Raw genomic sequence first — 24,863 nt, forward strand, 5'->3', positions numbered from 1 at the left:
GATAGTCTTCGTCGCGTTGCTGTGACGTAATCAGACTACAAATGCGGCCTCAGGAGGATGCAGCCCATGAATTTGGAAACCCCCTAAGTGAGCCAGGTCCTCCGAAAGCCGGGTAGGCCGGAAGTGAGCGACTGTGAAACTGGACGGTCTAGCCTTCAGATTTACGTCACGAGCTCCCTCGGTGTAGTTAAACTCTGCCGTCTGCTCCTTGCTATCTAAAAAATAACCGGACACTGGCGTAAATTCTCAACCATCTCACACTTCTGTTTAATCAGTTTTCTGTTTGACGTTTACTCAGCTGTCTGAAAACCCCGGAGGAACCCTCCCGAGGGATTAATAAAGTTTTATTTAATCTAAACTAATCACTTTATTCTCAGCCAAACCGATTTACTCACGAACAAATAAAACACTGAAAAAAGCCAAACAATAACATTTTTAAGTTATCTAAGTGACTTATATATCATGTTTACCCTGAGTAGCGAAAGACCGCGGGGTTTTGCTGTTCTCACCGGTGTTCTGAGAAACTGTCTGTCCTACTTTGACAAGTCGTCCTGCCCATATTATAATTTGACAGTGACTTGTGACTAAACCTAACCCTAATTTGGCAACACGGGATAATTGGAAACCACAAGGTGATTTTGGCATATAGACGTAACAAAAACCTCAGGGATTACTTAATGAGGGCGAGACTCAGGCCGGCACAACCAAAGAAAACCAGAAATTTATCTATACCATTTGTCAAATTAGCATACGTTAAGAACAGGACAACAAACAGGTTGTACAAACTCTCACAAAATTTTAGTCCTAGGACCTCCAATTGCGTTTACATGATTTTCTGTACAAGATGCCACATCCAGTACATTGCGGAAACTAAAAACTCAATTTCCACTCGCATGTGGCAACATAAATATAACATTACACATAACAAAGAAGGCCATACTCCTCTGGTCAGACATTTTATTCATCACGGTTTACAGTCACTTAAAATTGCGGGTATTGAAGGAAACTTCTTCTGGACGGATGGTGAAAGAAGGAGAAGTGAAAAGAAGTGGATCTGATTACTTAACACCTTGGTTCCTGGAGGTCTGACTATTAGACGGGGCTAAGACACCATATGGAGTCTCGCTCATAGAAATGACAAATAATTGGCGATGACAAAATAGATCTAAATTGGATATTACTCATATTGTGAATCCTATAGGAGTCTTAAAACCCCCTTTGGAATTTGATTTGGCACACACATCCAATCTAAAATCCAAATCGCGTCCGATTCTAGCCCCAATCCGGGAAACTGGCCCTAACCACAATCATCCATCACCCCTAACCACCTACAGAAATACCCCCTGAATCCTATCCCCAACCTTGAGAATTGGCCCTAACCACAACCATTCAACACCCCAAACCACCCAAACAGGACCCCCCAGGCCCTAACCTTCATTAGGTTTGGTAAGGACCTTAAAACCCGAACCAGAGGCCATACCCTATTCTTAACCAAACCCCGAATCCGGCCTAAATTGGAATATCACCTAAATTCAAATTGATTCTAACATTAACTCACATTTGACCTTTGACTCTTAGTATTACTTAAAAACCCTTTACTAAAACCCCCCCCACTAAAATTAAAACATTGGGGGGGATGGTGGCTCCGGGTGACTTTTGGGAGGGGCACCGAAATTCGGGATTCTCCCGGAAACATCAGGGAGGGTTGGCATGTATGGAAGAAGGACCTCAGTACCTTATGTATTTCCTTCCCCATTCCGAAAGTTGGTGTAGAACACATGACTCGTGATGCTATATCAGAATTTAGTTGAGCAAGGATTCACGCTCAAATAAATGCAAAACATTCACTAGCTCTGGGTAAGATTGCTGCTAAATGGAAATTGAGCAGATGTGTAGAAGATATCACGTCATGCCTTTAGTACCTGACATGTAGGACAAGTCTGGTCTCTTAAGAATATCCCAATAACGGATTCTTTCTCCTCTCCAAGGCTGTAAGTAAGGCTGATTAAAAATAAAAAGGGCCATTGCTATTTAACAGAGCAATCTGCATAGCAACTGGAAGACAAAGGGATTGGACACTGACCCAATACAGAGGATGAGTAACACAGGACATCACTAGACAGGTAGTTAGCATAGATGGTCTGCTGTTTTGATCACAAACAGTCATTTTATTTTGTAGTGACTTACAGTTGAATGTCATAAAAAAGAAAAAAAAAAATATAGGTCCAACAGTTAGTGTCATGTTACAGCTGTGTGCAGGCAGGAGAAGAACCCAAATGCAGACTCAACTGAGGCGGGAGTGAAAGTCAAAAAGCAGCTTTATTGCTGAACAGAAAAACCATACAAAACCTAAACTGGGCAAAATCTAAGAAAACACACACAGGACTTGATACTGACACAGAACAGTGGGAACACAGAACCAAACCCTAAGAACTAACAAGACATCAAGAAATCAAAGATTAATAATATAAAACGGAACACACTGGGTCACCGACACAGGACCGTTACAGTTAGTGTGAGTGCTCATGTCTGGTTGGTTCATCCACCCGGTGGTTCCCCACCATTTCTAACCACTTACTGTTGTGCAAGCAGAATTTTTCTGTCTGGATCTCCCCCCGCCCCCACTCCTCATCATGCTTCGGAGGACGGAAAAAGACGAGATAGGAGGTGTAAGAAAGAAGATTATGCAACCACCCAAATCCCTGGACTATTAACTGTTACTCAGACCCCCCTCCACCCTGCAGTAGTGTTGACATGTTTTGTCACCAGACCGATTCATAAGAGGCTGACACAACATCACGACACAGAATTTGATTGAGCACTTAGGGTCCTTCAGCATGTCTTACGTGACTAATTTCATATAAATAAGCTGAGCTCATGACAGCAGGGCTAAGGAAGCACATAACAGGTTTTGGGAGCTTTTGAACGTATTCCTAAGGAAATACACCCAGGCTAAGAATATCATTGTGAATTGGGCCTGTGTCCCACTTGGAGCATCTACAAAGTTTCACATGAAACCATCACTATGTTAATGTGTATTTGTACATGAGCAGAGCTGCAATGATCAAAGGCAAGCATTTCAGGACTGTGCAGTTATGGCGTGTGCTGCCAAAAGGATCCCACATTGCCAGGCAATAATGATGTGTGTGTTTGTGTCCACAGTTCTGCTTTCTCTCTCACCTCTGCTGTCCAGCTGCTGACACACTCCAGAGCCCCAATGGCTACCTTTCATGTGGTTCACAACTTAATAGGTCTCACTGATAATTTCAATGAAACACTTCCTTTGCCCTGTTGCACTGCCTGTCTCTAATCTACAGCTAATTATGTTGATCTGAGGTCTGGTAGTGATCACACACTGACTGGGAGCTGACCACACGTGTCAGTCACAAGAAATTCATCAGTTAGTTAATCACTGATGTGAAATTTGAGAGAAGGTCTGACTTAGAGAGGATCAACAGAGAAAAATCACTTTTGAATAGAAATTATAAATGGTAAATGTATATGTAGTACTTTTCTACTCTGAGCACTCAGAGCATCTGTTGTAAGAATGCTCCACACAGAGTGCAGAAATGCTAGCGCATAGAATGAAGTTCAGTGAACTGGATTTTGAATTTAAATTATTAAAAAATGTTTTTGTAGAATAATAAAACATTTCTTTTGTAATGTGGGCTCTGATTCAATTTAATAAATACAACGAAAATACGGAATTCTGTAATATACATCACATTATAACAGTTCTTACCTGGAAGATTCAATTAATTCAAACCTTTAGTCTTCTGATTTTAGCAGTATAAGATCTTTTTGACACTGAAATGATCCACAGATCCATAGAACCCTTTTTATTTTTACGTAATTTGTTGGTTTTACTATTGTATTATATTTATTGTTTTGTCTGAAACTCTAGTATTCTGTCTTAGATGTTCATGCTCAGCACAGTTTCAAGGAAACCCATGTCATTTCTCAGAGATCCATAGCAGGAATCATATTTTTGTGCATGCCCCTGTCAAGTGAAATTACAGAAAGCACTTCCGTAGAAAAAAGCACTTTCTCCTATGCATAAGTGTTCTATCTGACCAAACTTGTCAGTAAAGCATACTGACTGACCGTGACGACTGATCTCAGGGGTGTCGTGACAGACTCTACTGATTGTTAGTGTGCAATAGGTTGATGAGGTAAGCTAGGACCTCTTGTGATTAGGACTCAAGGAAAGAGCACGAATAAAGTCTCATATTTTGACATTACAGTTTTAGCCACTAAAAATGGAATAAAGATGCTTAGAGTTACAATATGTACTGTTTAAACGAACAGTGTGACAGTATTGTGTCTCTCAGACCAGCAAAAAGATAATGCAGAGACTTTCACAGTAAAAAAAGGATACGGGTGTCTTTGATAATCACATCTCGTAGCTTCATGGAAAACCATCCTTCTGTTTGGCTGAGACAAACACGTTCTTTAAAAACTTCTTGGTTTTTCTTGCAGGCAGTTAAATGGTGTAAGAAACCATATACACCCACCTGGTTTGAGTGTGTCGTTCAAATAAGGGACCAGGTAGTACTCCTTGAACACCAGAGCCCAGTCCACATTAGGGATGGTCAGGTTGGCCAGTGTCCCAAGACACTCGACCACAAACTTCTCAGCTTTGTTCTCACTGATCAGAGCGGCAAGGTCTCCAATTAATCCTCAGGACACTCAGTAGGATTCATTTTAAATGTATGCACCAAGAACAAATGTTTCGTGGCTCCATCATGCTGAGACAGATTCCTGATCATCTTCATCACCAGTGCATCCTTCAGCTTTAACGCCTGCTTCATCAGCATCTTCAGGCCATTACCTTAGGGCAACACAAAGTAAGAAAGAAAAAAAATGTAAAAAGAGAGTGATACAGGCTCATGTCTGGATATTGTACCCCCCCCCAATTCTTTGAAGTTCATATCTTCGCAGATAAGCTGGGCATTACTGGGCATTGCCCCAGTACCTAATGGGAGTTGTAGTGTCATTGCGACCCGCAGCCGCTCATCCACCTTGATGCATAGAGACATTAGTTCATTGAATTAAGTTGGCAGGTCATGCATGATTAGTTCAACCTTCAAATCCTCACAAATGTTATTCAGAAGCGCGCTTCTCAGCACTTCCTGACCCCAGCCCGTGTCTTCAGCCAAAATCCAAAAGTCAATTGCATAATCAGACATGCTCCGCTTACCTTGTTTGAAGTTTAATAGGTAGAGTGCAGCCGTTTCGGCACTGGAACCTTTGGTAAACACAGTCTTAAATTTAGACAGAAAGGCTGTATAGGAAATCCCAGGGTCAGAGTTGAACACAACCTGGGCCCATTTCAGTGCACGATCCCTCAGCAGTTGTACAAAAAGGTAATTTTTGCTCCGTCGTTATTATGACAACGTTACTGCTCTCAAAAGACAGATAGATAGCTAGAAAACCGGCACATTTGTCTGACTCACCTGAGAATGGCTCTGGAGTGGGCAGCGGTCCCCCTGGAGATGGTGTGGCTACTGTAGGTGGGCTAGCCGCCGGAGCTGCCTGAGGAGCTGTGTTCCCTGGCTGCGCATTGCCTTCCAGAGGTGTTAATCGGGCGACAGCCTGAGTTAACGCAGCGATCTCATTCCTCAGTTGCATCAGCATTTGTTCGTGGCGAGCTAACGCAGCTTCCTGGGCAGCCAGCGCCTAAGCCACGGGATCCTGACCTGATGAGTCCATGATGGTTGGATCGTTTTGTCACGGAGTTTGAAACGGACTCAGGCGCAGACCAGAAATCCTTGGCAAAGGAGACAGTGTGTTTATTTACAGTGAAACACCAGGTGACAATATATACACAGTGCGGCAGGGGAAAAGGGGATTAATCTTATGGCTCAACGATCCAGCGAAGAATAACACAGGTCCGCCATCATAAATAGTGCTTCAATCGGCTAGGATCAGCTGCAGGTGTGACGGAGAGCACAGGTGCGTGGGCCAGGGGCGGGAGCCCGTAATGAGCACCGCCCCGGCGGAGGAGAAAGAGAGAGAGAGCAAAAAACAAACAAAACGTGTTGCCTAACACAGAGTCAGCCAGCGAGGCACGGGGACCATGACAGAATGTCCATCTTCTCTACCCCACAGTCATACATCATTCTTCATCAGCCGTCAATCACATGATCCAAAAATCAGTCCACCAGTTCGATTAGAAAAGAAATCAAACAAAATTAATCCAGAATGCATCATGTTTGAACTGTACTATACACTGATCAGACATAACATTATGACCACCTGCCTAATATTGTGTTGGCCAAAAGAGCCCTCACCCATTGAGACATGGACTCCACTAGAGAGAGCCCTGAACATGTGCTTTGGTATCTGGCACCAAGATTTTAGCAACAGATCCTTTAAATCCTGTAAGTTGTGAAGTCAGGCTTCCATGGATCAGACTTGTTTGTCTAGCACATCCCACAGATGATCGATCATACAAAACTACTGAACTATCATATTCAGGTCTATGAAACAAGTTAGGTACAGATTTACTCACTGGCCGATTCGTTAGTGCACCAGTGCTGTACATCAGCTGTACAGTAACACACATAATTATTAGCCAATCACATGGGAGTGACACAGTGCATTTAGAAATGTACAAGTGCTCAAGACAAGCTGGTGAAGTTTAAACCGCGCACCAGAATGGGGAAGAACTGCAATTTAGGTGACTTTGCCTGTGACGTGGTTGTTGGTGCCAGATGAGCTGGTTTTAGTATGAGGAATGTCAAAATCATACTAAAAACCCCATTAGATGAAAACTCTATACACTTTTATATATTTAAATTATTTTCATATTCAGATTTGTAGACATTAAGTGTGAGAGTGAAAGACGGTGAGGACAAAATAGAGTGACAAGAAAATAATTTAAAAAGAAAGAAATGCGCAAATGCAAATTCTTGCTCTTACTCTCCGACTCGTTGGACTATTTGCTGTGTCAATTCCCAGCTTTCATTATCAACATTTCATGTCTCTTCCAGCTGACTGACTATAAAAATAAAGGCAATAAATGTCCCAAAATAATTTTAAAAAGAAAGAGAGAAGAAGCATCATTTCCTAAGCTACCCTCCTTCTGCTAACTAGTCTGTCTGTACGTCTCTCCTGCACTGATTTAACATTAAACAGGAAAGGCTCTGAGCTGAGGGGTGGCAGTGGGCAGGGAGCAGATTCCTAACGCCTCATGGGGAAGTGAGGCGTTAGGAATCAAGAGAGAGGGAGAGAAAGACTAGGGCGGGCCAGGGTTAGGTATCACATACCAGGGGCCCCAGACTCCAAATCAGCCCTGTCTAGACTCTCTGGCACCTGCATCTGCTTATTTACCACAGAGAGCCACCGGAGGCTTCGTCAGGGCCACAGCACCATGCCACAATCTGACCAACGCAGCTACCTCCATTCCCTCCTACATCTCTGTAAGCACCTCTCCTTTACTTCTGGCTTCCCCGCTCTGTAAAGCTCACATCGTACCAAATGGTGACCCCATTAAAACAGAAGAAGGGGAAAAGGGCAGGTCAGTGAGCACGCTAAGAAAGTGATAAAAGAGAGGGGTCTTATAAATACAAGAAAGGTGAGAGGATAAAAAGGTGGAAAATGGAGCAAAACAGTTTGTCAGGGATCCATTTTTTACAAATGGAAGAACATGTATTCCCTGCATTGAACTGAAATTGTGTTTTGTGTGGGAAGATAAACAAGGAGGAGGAAGTAGACAGACAAAATTGGAAGTGAATCATTGGGAATAATACAAGGACTCTAATGTTTTCAAGTCACTTTTGTTTTCATTCTGTTTAAACAAAATAAATGGCTTATAACTACTTTACTTTGTGAAACTCTACAAAAATGTGCTGATCAAAAAAGCTTCATAATAGTTTCATGAGCAGTATCCAGAAAGAACTTCACCAATTTTATTTAGAGATATCATCATTTTGCCACATGTGCCAGTTTCCAGTTAGGGCTAAAAATATTAAAACGTTAAAGTGCCCAAAACTGTAGTTCCCTAAGCCTCTAAAGCCTAACCTGTCGCTGGCATCAGACAGGTGCTTTTCAATGATATTAGGGTCATTACGGTAATCCAGGTACGGTGTCACAGCATGTCCACAAAGATTGGCTGACATAAGGAGAAAGTGAGTGTGATGGAGCTCTACAGAAAACAGACATTTTAATGGCCATCGATGGCTTGAACCAGCCAGTTATGGTAGTTTGATCTAAAACCACCTTTCATGTAAACCAAAGTAGCTCCTTGAAGTTTTCTGAAAGAATGCATCAAATAGCATTAAATCTTAAAATGTTCAACCTTTCAGCCATAAAAATACTTTTACAGACTGGTTTAACAAAAACAAGCAAACGCTTGTGGTCTCTATGGATACTCGTCATGACATTTGTGGATTTTTATAACTCATACATTGGATGTGTTTTTTAGCCATCTCCTGAGCTTAATTTAACTCCCTGAACTCAACTCTCCACTGTGCCTGTTCCTTTGGAGCACTTTTGTTGAAATTTAAGGGCAAGGTTGGAGCTCACATCCTGGTCACACTGCAAACTGGTACTTCTTTTACCATGGGAGAACCCTGATGTTAACATTAGCTGCTAACAGGGACATGATGGCCGTGATGAAAGGAATGACTGACCCGGTCAGCTCAATCTTAGCAAACTTAGCAAACTCAAAAGATGTTAAAATTAAAAGTTGAAAGAAATTTGTTTGAGGTTTTACCTTAATTTTCATCAGCAGCTGTATTTCTGTGTTTATGTCCCCTTTTAGTGATGGAACTTAAAAACGCTAATATGGAAAAAGCTACAGAAAAATGTGAAATGGTGCCAGGTTGCTTTCAGGACTCACTGGAAAAAGAAATGAAGGAGGAAACAAAGCAATGTGCACACAGTTTGACAGAAGAATGAGCAGCAATCCTCTGGTGGGTTTTGGTTCCAGATGTGGCGTGTCTCTCACTTTCGCTCTGTTTCTCATGCATTAATTCTTGTATGTCATTAGTTGCTGATGCTAATGTGTGTGTCTTGCTCTGCTGGCAGTGTACATTAGCCAGTCTTACCTGCGGTATGCAGTTTGTGTCGGCAAACATGGACCTAAATTTGTGGTCCATGCTGATGTTATACAGAATGGACATGCTGAGCTGTCTCTGGCCCTCATCAGCTACAACATAAACACAAGAGAAGGAGGTAAGTCAATGGAGGAGGGGGAGGGAAGTTAATGGATGAATGACTGGTTGTGCTGTAATGTTCCACAGGATGCCAATGACCACATCTAGGAGGGTTGTGTGTTTTTCTAAAAATATTAATGGGCTGAAAGGCCTCTTTAATTGGAGGTCAATTGACATTCAGTGCAGAATCAGCAACAGTCAACTGCAATTTCTCAGTTTGTTGCGTCTCTTAAGCAGTTAGTAGACAAAAACATCATGAAGGCTCTAAAGGCACAGTTCACCAAACATCACCAAGCCTGTAGCTGTCGCTCAGGAGGTAGAGCAGGTCATCTGCTTATTGGAAGTTTGGTGCTCAGAGGCCTGGCTGCTGCAGTCTGCATGCCAAATATCCTTGGGCAAGATATTAACCCAAAGTCGTTCTCAGATGCATCAGAAAAAAAACCCTCACCTGTGCAGACTCATTCACAGAGAATTTACATTTTAAAGTGTCAACTTTGCATGCGCCACCATGAGCACAGTTCAAAGAACTATAACAGGAATGACTGCTCAGCCATTGGTCCCCTGCTGTCCTTGTCCACATCCACAGTGGGGTATAATCTAGGCTTAGGCTGTCTGTGAGCCCAGGAACTTTATGAGTTTGACCTGTGACCACAGCTGGGGGTCTGAAGGAGGAACCAGCTACAGAGAATTAATGAAGTTGAAACCAGAGTTTCACCTCGGGAGTTTTCATTAAGGGAAGTGTTAAGAGAGAGGCTTCTCACTGGAGGACAGCCACTGAGAGACACCCTGTAATGTCCTCCAGCCTCCAAAGCCCCACCCTGTTCCAATTAAAACTGATCTCAGCTGTGTTCAGTCACTGGCTGTTTAGGAAGCCTTATCTCAGAAAAATTAGATCCAGATGTACTCAGTGAACCTCTGGAATCACAGAAGGGAGTGAATGCTAAGGAGAGGGAGCTTCTAGCTTTAATTGGGAAAACAGGAGGAAGCATCAATTTTACTGCCTTTAATAAGTTAAAGCCACGCTGCTCGCTGCTTTGGCCCTTCCCGTGTGCCCACCAATTGACCGGAACATGTGCTGCTCATTAGAGAGCCTTTACCTAAACCAGCACCTTGAAGTGCACAACTACCAACAGCACACACAGAGAGGCAATAAGCTTGTCCAGGCCAAGAAAATTCCCTACTTTTCTAGAATGAACATAGAGTCGAGCATTCTTTATGAGCGAAAAGAAAGACCCCATTAAATGTTCAAAACACAAGTAGGGTTGGGGCAGCAGAGAAGGAAAAAAAAGGTGAAGGGGAGCTGTTAAGAATTAACTAGACTATGTTCAAGGGCAGTTAGTGGGAGAGCTAAACTTCAGTTACACCCCAGGCTAATTTAAAACTGCCTAGCCTTTGTAAAATTACACCCACAAACATTAAGAAACGTCTGTGGGCTGCACCTCTCCATTGTTATTGAATTTTCTGGGTAAATAAGTATGAAGGGTTGGGTATTTGAAGACGTCACATACCACATAACGAGATGTTATGAGAATGCTTCACAAAGATCCCTGCCCCCACTCGAATCCTCTAATTTGTCTTGTAATAACAATCAACATGCTGAACTGTAGCTTATGATTTAAAGCGCTAGCAGTGGTAGAAATTTATTTATCAGTAATAAATACATTTCAGTAAGTGTGTTCGTGTGCTTTTTCCCTCTACCATTTCTCATTATTACACATACCTTAATTTATGCACATCAGCGGTTTGATTTCTTCGCATGTGTGGATTCGATTGGTTGTTACTGACATTTGGTGAGAATTCCATGTCAACAGGGCCTTAAAATATATACTTAGAAAATATGTACTTAGAAAATTAGTGATGTGTTCAATACTTATTTTACCTCCTATCATTTTCCAAATGACCTCATAAGATAGATTTACATTCCAAATCTCAGTATTATTTAGATTTGTGGAAAAGCTGTCTTCAGCATCTTTTCAATAAATTTTTGGTGAATGCAATTACTCTAACTGTGCTGTTTACAACACGTGAGTAAAGCTTTACAAACATTCTAACCACTTGCACTGTAGCTCCTCACATTTTGGCTTGTGTGTTTGTGAAGAGCCCAAATTCGGACAATATCTAGCTCTTTTTCCAGTGGAGTCTGTATGCATTTATGATGAGTTATGTAACTAATTTAGGGGTGGGGGCATGCATGCGCAAGTAATAACACGTAATAACATGTAACAGTGAACAATCACGCCTGCTCATAGTACTAATGCACTAATGTAACTAATTTCCAGTGGAGTCTGTATGCATTTATGATGAGTCATGTAACTAATTTACTTACTTTCAGATTCATGTGATAGAGTGTCATTTTAAATCAGCATTTTAAATAAAGTAGTTGAAAATATAACAATAACATGCTTTGTGACTTCTTGGAAATTAAGGCAATATCTTAAAATCAGTTTTATTTACTTATTTATTTATTTGTTTTGGTTTTGTCTTAAATTCAGAGAAAACTTATTTTTGGTTTATAAATTTGTTTTTGCCACCAGGTCCTGAGGTCCCAAGTGTTTTCTGCACTCCCGACCCCACTGATCCACTTTAATAGATGAAAAATGTAATTTAATGAACATTAAACTGTTTGTGAATTTTTTTTGACCAAATGTTTACGCATGAGCTGCAAAGCAGAGATGAAGAGAAATGATGTGTTCAAGCCTGATTGTCTGATGAAACAGGAAAGAGGTGATGATGTCAAGTAGAGTCTCCCTCTTCACTTTCATCTTATCAATAGAGGTCAGGACCTCAGGTCTGGCCTGAATAGAGATCCAAAAGGCATGAAGGCAGAGGAGACCATTGCTGTGTTGTCTGTCCTTAGAGATAATTGCAGAGTTTTCATTTAGTGTGTCAGCTGACAAGTGGACAGTTGGCAGAGGGAGCAGATGATTAATGGTCTCCTGGTTCACACACAGGGCACAGAACAAACACACCCAATGTCAAGACTATGAGCAGGCGTGATTGTTCACTGTTACGTGTTATTACTTGTGCATGCATGCCCCCAGCTCTCCACAAAAGCTCTACCTAAATCTCCAAAGAAATATATATCCACCTCTCAACCCTGACCCTATTAAAAAAATCATCTGACCAGAATCTGGCATGTTATTCGAACAAATACACTCTATTAATTATGTACTGTTACCTGAGCCTCTCCTGAGAGGCTTCAAAAGCCCCAACAGAGATGACGATGTCACACAACTCTGCAAAGACACATTCTGTGCAGCTTTGCAAAATGGTCCCAAGAGGAACTTCAAGGGCTGGGCATAAAAGCTCCACCTACACATATGCCTTAATGATTGCAAATTAATAGCAGAGATCAGTTCGTCTTTCTGATGTTCCGTGTCTTTCTGTTTTAGAAAACACCTTAAATGCTGGTTCTGACACATGAACCCACAATTAAAAAAATCTACAGGGACAAACACAGGGAAAAATAAACACTTAATCTTTACTGAGACTGATTACCAAGCAGAGAGGAAAGTTTGGGAATGAATCCAGCCTGGACCATCTGGTTGCGGAGAGAAGTGTCAAAAGACAGGTTGAATAGGAGGCGCAGGGTGGCGTCCAGGAGCTCCTTGTGGTCACTGGGAAGTAAACGGGCCAGCTTCTCTACTAGTCACTTTGTATAGCACAGTATAAAGCACCTTGAAATGAGTTGTTGTGAACTGAAGTCAGATTGACACAGATATAGCACAGGGTTCAACTTCATCTACCTTCTATGATTGTGACTATCAGCACAGCAGTGCCACTCAGTCCAGTTCTGCATTCTAAAGTGTCTGTTTCCATCTCCTGTGATTTGCCCATAGCCAGAAACCAGGGTGATACAATCTGCTACCAGTTAAAACACACTCACTGCTTCTGTGTGCAAAACTAGCTCCAGTCACTCCATCCCAAACCAGACACTGAGCTGCATTATCAACTTCAGCCTGTGTCAACTACCACTGACATTTCCACTGGTGACATAGGGAGAATAAAAATGTATTAGGCAGTACTGAACTCTTATCAGATTCAGTTTGCTGAGTAAATATAACCTGATGGGATCATCACTTTTTGATTCATTAAACACCCATGCCCTTAAATACTTCACTGTGTCAAAGTGTTGAAACCACCATTTCCATGCTGGACACAAGCTTGTGTGGGTATGAAAGGTTTTCTAATGTGAATTAAAGGTGTAATCAATGGTAAACAAGGAGATAAAACAAGTTTCTAACAGGGTCTGGGTTTGATAAAGACCCACAAACTTGAACTAGACTGGAACCAGATGGGACTGGATTAGGGACAGTTGTCAAGGCAAGGTTCCTGTTTGAGCTCTATGGCCCACAAAAGTGGACTCTAATGTTTTTAAAATGAAAATCGAATCTAAGCATGGTTTTAACTGGCACTGCAGAAGGTTACAGACATTTGTGAAAATATTATCCTTTACATTTTTGTATACAGTAAAATAAATCCTCAGTCCTTTATGAGTAATTTATGTAATGTAACAAAACAATGCATTTAAACACACCATTGATTAGACGAGGTGAAGATAAAGGTAGAAAATAGAATTTAAAAATCGAGTTTCAAACAGTTAGTCCAAGCTTTTCTAACAATGGTCATTTTGTTAAGATTTTACCTATTTTGGTTCGACTCTGTGCTCCACGGTGTCTGTAGGTTATATAGACTGTGTGTCGTATGAAAAAGACAATTTTATAATAATAATGTTTTTATACTTAATTAGAAGAATGTGAGCAAGAACTCTGTATTAATTAGGCTGGTTTAACATTCAACATGTAACATTTTTGCTGACTTGGGACATTCTCCCACAATCTTCCCTCAAATTATTAAACCCAGAGAAAACCAGATTCTGCAATGCTAACTTCAGGTCCTTCCATAATATTTTTGTTGGATTAAGGTCATGACTTTGACTTGGCTACTAGAAAACATCTTTATTCTTCTTTAATCATCCTATAAATACTTACGTTGTGCTGGAGGTAGCTATTGTGCTGCATGAGATTCAGCGCAAATGCCCTGATGTTTTCCTTCTGAATTTTGAAATACTATACAAATATTCTGAATGCAGTTTTACAATGTTTAATAACACCTTCTTTTATAATCTAAGATCTCTTGCTTACCATTGTCATTCTTGCACTCCAGGAAGATAGAGTGCTTCTTGAGGAAGGTGATAACAACCAGCAGTAGCTCATTATCTTCACGATCCACAATCTTCACAAGCATGTGAACAATGTTTTTGTTCCTCATATTCAGCTCTGTGTGTGTGTCTTCAGCCAGGTTGAGCAGCAGAGACAGAGCAACTGCAGGGTCAAAGATAACAGTGCAGGTAACAGTCATTTTAGCTGTGGTTCTTGTGCCTTGCTTTTAAAGACTTTTTAGAACTGCTGTTTAGAGATAAATAAACCTTTTACTTAACTATAAAAAGACACAAATACAAAAACATACTAAACTAACAAAAAAAATATGACTTATACAAGTGTAGCTTGAAAAATAGAATACTGTAAAAAAGTTAAATTCCCACCCGGTATCCAGTAAGGGTCCTGGCTAGACCCCTCATGCTAAAACCAAGCCCTGGAATGCCGCGGTTACGTCTGCAGCCTGTCCGCAGCTCGGACACAAGCATTTCACTACATGTTGTACTCTTTATGATTGTGTATGTGACAAATAAAGGTTGGTTGTTGTTGTTCTTTATTTGCAGCTGAATTTAAAAAAAAGGTAAACTTTAGTAAACTATTTTCATTACATGTGAATTGTTTTCAAGATCTTTTTGGTTAAATTTGATGATTATGGCTTATAGCTCATATAATTCAGAAATCTAATATGAGAAAATAATAGTATATTACGTCTCAAGTAAGTAAATTAATATTTAAAAAGTATAATATATGTCTTGGTCTGCTTCAGTACACTCAGTCACAAACATGGGGAAAACTGATGACTTAATATTTTTTTCCAGATGATGGACACCCTCCACAAGAAGGGTAATTAAGGTCACATCTGAAAAAAACTGAGTATCAAAGGATATGAATGGAAAGTAGTGATGGGAATTCCGGCTCTTTTTAGAGAACCGTCTCTTTCGGCTCAGCTCACTAAAAAGAGCCGACTCTTTCGGCTCCCAACCGGCTCCTCAGGTTGTTTTGTTGCTTTAATTAATTTGTTATCAACAACAATATAAAATTATGCACAAAAGCAATTACTAATGTAAAACAAACATGTTTTTTATTTACATATGTTTATATATAAATATATACGGTGGCCCCTAGAGACAAAGCACGTACAAACTCCATAACACATTTCTAGCGTTAACTGAACTTCAAAACAGAGCTACCTAGATCACTTAAATTACACAATTGAAAGCATATGTGTATTGTTTGTGTATTTATACACAAACACTCATATATATTCAAATAGTTAAAAAAATGTTCATTTACCTGTTACTACCACACACCGAAATCCGGTTGTTGGTACTTTCTGGCTTGTGTAGCCACTAGGTAACAAAAGCTCAACACTGCCCTTAGCGTCCTGGAGCACTTCTGTTGTGTTTTGGAATTTGTACGTGCTTCATAGTTTGTACGTGTTTCAGAGTTTGTATGTGCTTTGTCTCTAGGGGCCACCGTAAATATACTTTTATTATTCACTCCACATAAAATGTAATAAATAAATTATAAAATACAAAAACCAACTATTTACATTTCAACTTTTAACTATTTAAATTTTCAGCTTTTTCCTTTTAAACAAATTTAAAGTGAAACAACACAAAACACCGCAAACCACAACACAATCAAATATAAATGAAAACATGCAAAACAAAGAAGATGCACATTCTCTGTCATATAGGCCTGGGAGGATTTTTTGGGAGAGTGTTTTCCTGCTTGGAATTGCATACATAGGATTCACTGCATGAATAAACTTTCTGAATCCTTTATCATCCATAACTGAAAATAGTTGTGGATGATCACTATACCTTTCTAATGTGACGTTGTTGCCCCTGGCTCTCTTTCTCTCTCTCTCCCTCCCGCCCTGTTCCTGTGCTACTGCAAGTGTAACTACCGCCCCTCCTCCCTCTGCTCAGTGCAAGCACAAGGCTCACGTACGGAGTGAAGCGAAAAAAAGTGCGAGAGAGAGGGTGAGAGAAAGAAAAAAAACAAAACACGGGAGCCGGCTTCCATCGTTCACTTCAAAGAGCCGGCTCCAGCCGTTTCATTCGCGACCAACACATCACTAATGGAAAGTTGACAAGAAGGGAAATGTGTGATAGCAAAAGATGTATAAGCAATGGAGATGAAACCAGCCTTAAAGAATTATTAAATAAGAACTTGTGACAGCTGCTACAACTCTCACACAATCATAGCTGGAACACAGGTGGTGGTAGTTGATCCACTGTGTTTTCTCAAGTTCAAGTCTGACAAAGACAGCTTAGTGCTTTGACGGGAATACCAGGTACTATGAGGTTGGTGGCATGATGATAGAGTGGATAGCACTGTCCCCTCACAGCAAGAAGGTTCCTAGTTCAAAACCTGGCTGGAGGCTTGTGTGTGGAGTCTGTATGTTCTCCATGTGTCTCTCCAAGTACATCAGCTCCTTTCCACACTCTGAAAACAGGATTAAGTGCATAGAATAAAACACTGTATAAATGGGTGGTTAAACTGTTGATTGTAGACTTAAGTTGTTTAAGCAGTCAGTAAGACTCACAATGTGGTATATAAATGCCAGTCAATTTTCATTTATAAAAGAACAGCAGAAAGTATTTATCTGTTACCTAGATGACAGAAAGTGTAAAACCCCAAAATATACATGAGCTGAAGGCTGCTTTCAAAGCAATCTGGGCTTCAATAACACCTCAGCACTGGCACACGTGGATCACCTCCAAGTTATGCCACGCTGACAGAGTAATTCTTGGTAAAGGAGCATAAATGAGCATAAAAGAAGATATTTTTCAGAATTTGGACATCTATATCTTAGAAATTCTTTTTTTAAAAATTAAGCTCATGAAATATTCGAATAATATGAAATACCGGATTTATGTTTATAAGCTAGAAACCATAGTCATTATTGTTTTAAAAAAGACTCAAAGTATTTCACTTTGCATGTAATGAATATGGAACATAAAATAATTAAATTAAAAAAAAACTTTTACACAATATTCTGATTTTCCAGCATGCACTAGTATACAGGAGGAAGAGATTGGATAAACTCATCAGGAAGGCCAGCTCTGTTCTGGGATGCACCCTGAACCCAGTGCAGGTGGTGGGAGACAGAAGGACTCTGGCCAAAATAACATCTCTGATGGACAGAGTCTCCCACCCCATGCATGTAAATGTTGCTGAACTGCAGAGCTCCTTCAGTGACAGACTGCTGCATCCTAGATGCATGAAGGAGCGTTTCCGCAGGTCCTTCCTCCCTGCAGCTGTCAGACTGTACAATCAAAACTGCTCCCAACAAACAGAGGTTTACATCAGCGCTGTAACTTGCACTATTTTATCAGCCGATTCACACTATAACCAGGGTTTGCCTCTTAACTTCATTTAATTTTATTTAATTTAATAACGGTAAAGTACTTTGTTTTTGGTAACCATTGTCCTTGATGTAAATATGTAAAAATTGTGTATGTTTCTGTTCTGTGTCTTGTGTACTGTTTGTTGGTATATGTGTCTTTCTTGCTGCTGTCACACCCAAATTTCCCCTTGTGGGACAATTAAAGGATTATTCTATTCTATTCTATTCTATTCTATTCTATTCTATTCTATTCTATTCTAGTTTTACTTGTTGTAACAGAAGAGAATTAAACACACACACACGCAGAATGCGCAAATATTGATTTCAGTTATCTGGTATCTTTGGAAATTTTGGCATCTCCACTAGAATTTTTCATTTTTAAATAAGTTTGTTTGATTGCACTGCAGAGGTTAAACAAATGGACTGGAATCCCCACGATATTACTGGCATTTGCTCATACTGCCATATTTAACAGCAGTCTGATCACATGCCAAGTTCAATCAAGTTAGGAGTCAAAACAGCCAGTGTGAGTTCTACAAACTGAATATAGCAACTGAATACGTGAGCAAACCAGTGCTCTGTACAGGTTACTGGCAGTGTTGGGGAGTAACGGAATACATGTACCTGCGTTACATATTTAAAATACAAAATATGAGTAACTGTATGCCGTTACAGTTACCGTTTAAAAGGTGGTATTCAGAATACAGTTACGTTGTTGAAATAAATGGATTACATGGTGGTCTTTTCCTGTTTCATATGTTAGGCTGTCCCCTCTCTATTTTTGGTAATTCCACGCCAGTGGAAACCCAAACAAAACACGCATTTAGAGGCTCTAATACCTGTGTCTTAATCTCGCGGCCCATGTCACCTCTACTTGCGGCCTGCAAAATGATGTGACTAAATATTTTTAAAAATTATTTTTCAAAAAATTATTTTTAAAAATATTAAAGCAATAGGCAGAGTGTTACAAGAATGTGGCCTCATGGGCAGTGTAGCCCAGTTGTAAGTAAGCTATTAAGACTCGACTGTACACTGTGATCGTGTTTTTCTCCAAAACAATAATCCGTTGGAGCAGCCTTTCAACGCCTCTCTCTGTCTCTCGCTAGCAAAGTTGACCCAGACAACAAAGTAAAGCTAGTTTTCAGCTACGAGCCCGACACGCAACCCGACGTATTAGCCAGAGGTCCCTTTACCACGGTTTGGAGCCACGGACCTGTTTTATATACGCGTGGAATAGTTTCTATACGAGATCGCTGCAGAAAGTGCAGCCTTACCTAATGTCCACCCTACTGTTTCTCATTTTATATTAAGATTTAAAAATCTAGTTGGTATTGGTATGGCGAATAACCTTCAGTAATAGTAATAAATCACACAGCAATAGTACATTCATGTAGTTGTAAAAAGCTTGATAATATATTAAGTAAAGCATTCAGAATATGTTACTCTCATTGAGTATGGTAACGGAATACGTTACAAAATACATTTGGGGCATGTATTCAGTAATCTGTAGTGGAATACATTTTAAAAGTAACCTTCCCAACACTGGTTACTGGGTCTAAGAATACTGCTGACATCTTTCTTTTGTTTTGTAGCAATCCTCAAGCAGATTAACTGCATATGCTTCTTAAGTGTAACCAGTGATTAGGTTAATTATTGATTAATCTTGCATTTAATTTCATGTAAACCTTAAAACAGTGAAGATAAGCAACCCCAGGTATTTTTTTTGTCCGATCAGCAGTACAGCACCCAAAGTATCCACCTCACTATCTATGACCAAGAAAAAGACCACATCTTTCCTTGTGAAAAGCTGAACTTTTCATTTAGTTTGAAAAACATCACATAGAATTATTGTATCATTTATAGAAATGATTCATATTAAAAGTAAAATCACAGACAAAAAATTAAGAAAGAAGGCAAAATAGGCCCACAAAGGACATAAAATCCTGTTACTGAAACAATTTTTACAGCACACTAAGCATAATTAGGAACAACAAATAAAACCAAAGATCTATTACATAGAGGAAAATCAAAGTGAAGAACACTCTACCTTAGAGAAACCTGGTAACAGCAGGATGATTATGTTAGTTTAAATCTACACCCATTGCCAGAGTCCTCAAAGCACAGGCCGAGGAGGGAGTGTGGCAGGAATCTTCCACTCCAGCTTATTAATCAACCAAAGACCCAGACAGAGTTTTATTTAATTTGAAAGCCTGACGCTTAGCCTTGTCCACCTTAGCTGAAAACCTCACAAAACTGTTTTATTTTTTAGTTGTTATCCATCATCTACCTGAGCCTTACTCAGACTTTCTACCCAATTTCTATCGATCTGACTTTTAATCTGACTTTATTGCTCAACTCAGATAAAATAATTATTGTGGCCACTTTTTAACTCACAAAAGTGCTGCAGCTATGGCCACATGACACAGTTTAAGTTATCATTTAATGTCTGTGAAATTAAATAAACTTAGCTGATTTCATTTTCTGGAGTAACAACGGCTCAAAGAACCAAAACAGTGTGAATCACACCCAATTTATCAACAATTATAGCTACATACGGAGAAAAAGCCACAGGACAGCTGAACTAATCACCCACTAAAATGAAGTCTACATAGATTAAAAAAACCTCAAGGGCACAGTACCTCTGAGAAACTGCTCCTGCTTGATCTGAAGGCTCTGATACTTTTTGAAAGACTTCTTGTCTTCTTCCTCTTCTTTCTTTAGATTTTCGTTCTCAGAAAGTGCTTCATGTAGCAACAGTCAAGGAACTCAAATAAATACAAACCACAAAAACACATAATCGAGTGTTTTTGACTCTTTATAAAAGGATATAAGCCTCCTTCTTCTAAAGCTCATCTTGCCAGAGGTCATACCTCTTCAGCTCATATTCAATGATCTTCATACACAAGGACCCAATCTTGACATGTGTGATCATTCCATGGAACTGGGAGAAACTGGAGTAAAAGGCTACTATTTATCCAAAAAGTGAATTTTCAAAACTAAAAATAATTAAAAAAAAATTAAAAAAAAATCCAATTTGGGATTCCAGCTGGAAGCTGTCATTAAAATTACCCAATCGGTCACAAAGCAAACTGACAAAGTCAAAACACATCCAGTCAAACAGTATGTCCTTGTCTGACGCATAATCAGCCCAACCTGAGCCATTTCACAAGCCAATTAGTGTAACATGGACAGGGAGACAAGCCAAGAACGACGATCAGTTTTCAGACATACATCTTGAAGCCTAAATTCGCCCTGACAGACGTTTATGTATTATTTTAGTGAGGGCTTATTTTAGCCTTTCAAAACACACAGCTAAAGAGTAAAACTTTGCTGCCAAAGATGGATGATTACTTTGAGAGAGATAGAGAGAGTAGATAAACATGAACATGACCCTGGAACAAGACAAGTGAAATATAATAATATAAATAATCTAACAATATATTAACAAGATGCATATGGCTGGTATGTTTGGATGTCCAGATACCTTTGGCCATGTCGTGAGTATATTGCTAGGGGTATCCATACAAATTGATTTAATAAAAAGATGTATCTAACTATGGTGTTGAGGTGGGGTCTTGGGTCAGCTCCAAATGGGGGAGGTGGAACTGGATGGCTCAGGGCCATCAACAGGTGAGGTGACTGGCACATCCCTTGTACATGAGCTAATCCCTCTGTTGCTTCCCATTTCAGCAGCGTGCTGGGACCTGGAGCAGTATGCAGTTAAGGAGCAAACCACATCACTGGTCTCCCTGCCTCTATTGTAGATACACCAAGCTTATTCTAGAGTGGCTTGAATGCCATCTCCGATTCTAAGCCCTGCTATATTACTACTCTTGAAACAATATACTTGATTTTTTACCTGGAGAAACAGAAGAAGACAGAGATGATGGTTGTTGCCAAGTCCATACTCCACTTCCAGTCTTCTCTTAGGACTCTGGCCAGGGCTCTAAGGACAGCCTCTGGGAACACACGGTTAAACAAGAGTCAATATACTTGTGTAATGCATATGCAGAAGACAAAATAAAGGAATGAGGAAGGAAAAGAAAGGAAAAACAGAGTTTGTGAAAGTGCAACTGGAGGTTAATTTAAAAGAGTGTTGGGTAATGTGATCATGCTGACTGCTACTGGGGATTGTGACCTGTGGGTGCTTCACATCCAACATATGTCTCAGTGTTCATCTCTTCTTTCCACCCTGACCCCAGGCTTCTCAGTTCACATGAAAACTTGGCTCTTATCAGTACTGGACTGCCTGATGTGGCGCGGCAGATGGAGTGAGCAGACAACGCTTTATGACAGAAACAAATGAAGACGTGCCATCTCACAAAGGATGCAGGCAATGATGGCTCCATGCTGTTACAGAAAAAAAGGGCTTTTGGTCACGAAAGGGAGACGAGCAGGAGCTGAGCTCTGTTTTCTTCCCAAGTCAAAGAGTAGCAGAGTGAAGGAGCTATAACACTGAGATCTTAGTGAGTTCTAGCAATTTTTATCTAAATACAGTCATTAAGTAAAGTTTTGCAGTAATTCGTGGGTTGTCTTCCAAAAGTCATGTGAGTTTAATTCCAATTTTGAGAATAAAGACTTTTTATAGATCCGAGTAAGATCAAGTCAGAGAATGATCCAGGAAGAATAATTTTGAACAAACTCTGATCTCAGTATATGACCACCTCATTCAGACTGTGGCTTTTTCTTTTTTTTTTAACTTTTTATTTTATTTATTTAACCAACTCTCCTATCTAGTACAAATACAGTTTCTTCAGCGAAATAGAAGAGAGTCACAGATTTAAGGAACAAACATAGGAACTAGAGGGAAAAAAGAACAAACAATATATAAAAAAATATAATAATAATTAGAAAAATGAAATAAAATAAAAGGAACATGCCTGAGGTGTCAAACCATTTCAATTTCTCTTTTTTGTATGTCCGTCTTCATTCAGCTCTTTCTTTTTTGTTGTACGTTAACCATTTTCCCCAGTCCTTCAAAAAGCATTCTTCCTTTAATTTCAGTTTATATGTAAAGTTCTCCATGTCCTCCACAATTGCTACCCACTGCTTCTTTCCTGGTGCCTCTGTCTTAAGCCAGTTTTTGGTGATGGCCTTCTTTGCTGCAGAAAGAAGAATTTAGCCAAGTAATGGTCCATTACATGTACAGCACCTTCCAAGTATCCGAGATACAAAACAAGGCAAGTTCTGGGAATCACATAACCTAATATATCAGGAGAGCTGAGTGAATTTTGACCCAGAAAGTATGAATTATTCTGCATTTCCCGAAAATGTGTGTATGATCTGGTTCATTCCATCCACACTGTTGTTGTGTATTGGTTTGTTTATTTTTAATCTGAAATTAAAAATAAAATAGCGAATTTGATTTTTCCAAATGAATTGTCTCCACTTCCCATATGGAAAAGATATATATAAATCTTATAAAGTTCGTATCTGTCTTGTGTGAAACTTGTATGAAAAGCATACAAGAGCCAGCCAATGCAGCCAGTATCTTGTCTTTATGTATTTGGTGTATAATGTGTAGGGTCCTTCTGATATTATCCTGTGCCTGTCTATTTTTGACAAAACCTGCTTGGTCCTCATCTATCAGGTCTGGCATAAATGACTGGATTTTGTGTATACAGGTCCTTCTAATAATCTGTAAAAATACTTTCTATCTCTTCTAGGTTATGTGCCATTTGTTCTGTCTTGGCATTATGCAGTTTAATGACTGTTGTTTCTGCCTGTTGTTTTCGCAAACGTCTTGCCAATAGCTGTGCGGCTTTAGGGCCTGATTCATAGTAGCTCTGTTTTACATACCTTGCTTTTACTTCTGTTTCATATAAGAGTAGATTATTAATTTTCTTCTCAATATCTTTCATTTGTTGTTGTGTCTTGACATCTACCTTGCGTTTGTGTTTATTCTCTAATTGTGACAATTCAGCTACATATTTGTTACATTGCTTCATCCTTTCTCTTTTAAGGTTGCTTGATATTGCAATTAGTTTCCTATGTATAACTGCCTTCAAACAATCCCATAGAATAACTGGATCGGTTTCACTGTTTTCTTCTAAATATATTTTGACATCTTTTTTTATTTGTTCTACCACAGATTTATTGTTTAATAGCCCCACATTTAGTCTCCATATTGTTTTTTTGGTTTACCTTCCAAATACATTTTTAAGTAGATAGCACATCTGACACATCTACCACTCCAATCCAACAATCTGCACAATGCAAAGCTCTCCAGACATGAAAAAAGTTAATATCTTCCTATGTATATCTTCCCAATTTTGGAATTTTTATTTCTCTTCTGGCTGGTTGTGTCCAAATCACTATCTAATGAAATCACCTCCACATATGCTGCATATACCATCTGCTTCTAGCACAAGATTATCAAAAATTTATTTGAAAAATTCCTTATTACTTTCGGGGGGGGGGCATACACATTCATTAATGTGACCATTGTTTGATTAATTACTCCTTTCACTATGGCTAAGTCCACACGTGCACGGGTAATTTTGAAAATGCAGATGTTTCCATGCGTTTGCAACTTTCATCCACACTTAAAGGCATTTTTGATCACTGAAAACTGAGATTTTTAAAAACTCCTGCCAGGGTGGAGATTTTAGAAAACTCCGTCTTTGCATTTACGTGTGGATGAGGAAAACGGAGATTTAGTCACGCAACGTCAAAGGTGTGTGCCACGTTATTGTTACATACTATATACAGTTTTTACATGCTTACATATACACACAGTTACTGTCTCTCCATTTAGAAAGCCAGAGGCGTCAGAGTGAACTTCATTCAACACAGATGCTCTCACAACCTAAATCCTGAAGCCGAAGTCGTCATCGATTTTGAATAAACTTAATTTTTTAAAATTAAATTTATGCATGTTGTATGCATTTTGTTCATTCCTAAGTTGGAAGTCTACACCAGGGAAAATACTGTTTTTGGTTATTAACATTTGAAATGATGAAGGCACTTGAAAAGTAACACAAAATTGCCTGCCTTTCCAAAAAACACAAAAACATCTCAGAAGTACTGCATAAAATCCTGTTTACTCTTTCCCTCCGCTTCATGAGTTCTAATTGGCCAACATTTCTACACGGCTAGGATTTGGTTCTTCACAATGTTTGACTGTGTTTTGGGTGTTTACATGTGGACGGAGATATTTTTCAAAACTGCACGTGTGGACGAGAT

General features: G+C 39.6%; 1 protein-coding gene across 1 annotated transcript; it reads right to left on the reverse strand.

The window, feature by feature from the left end:
• Positions 1-2,233: 2,233 nt before the first annotated feature.
• Positions 2,234-23,835, reverse strand: kifap3a (kinesin-associated protein 3a). The gene is given in 11 exon segments (XM_039601357.1): positions 2,234-4,831; positions 5,457-5,770; positions 9,054-9,138; positions 11,484-11,486; positions 12,647-12,813; positions 13,134-13,147; positions 14,306-14,485; positions 20,318-20,425; positions 20,508-20,629; positions 21,538-21,637; positions 23,823-23,835. Coding segments are annotated over 10 exon segments (948 nt in total). The 3' UTR covers positions 2,234-4,831; positions 5,457-5,614.
• Between the last annotated feature and the right edge of the window lie 1,028 nt (positions 23,836-24,863).

This window comes from Oreochromis aureus, linkage group 17 (genome assembly GCF_013358895.1).
Source record: "Oreochromis aureus strain Israel breed Guangdong linkage group 17, ZZ_aureus, whole genome shotgun sequence".
NCBI classification, from domain to species: domain Eukaryota; kingdom Metazoa; phylum Chordata; class Actinopteri; order Cichliformes; family Cichlidae; genus Oreochromis; species Oreochromis aureus.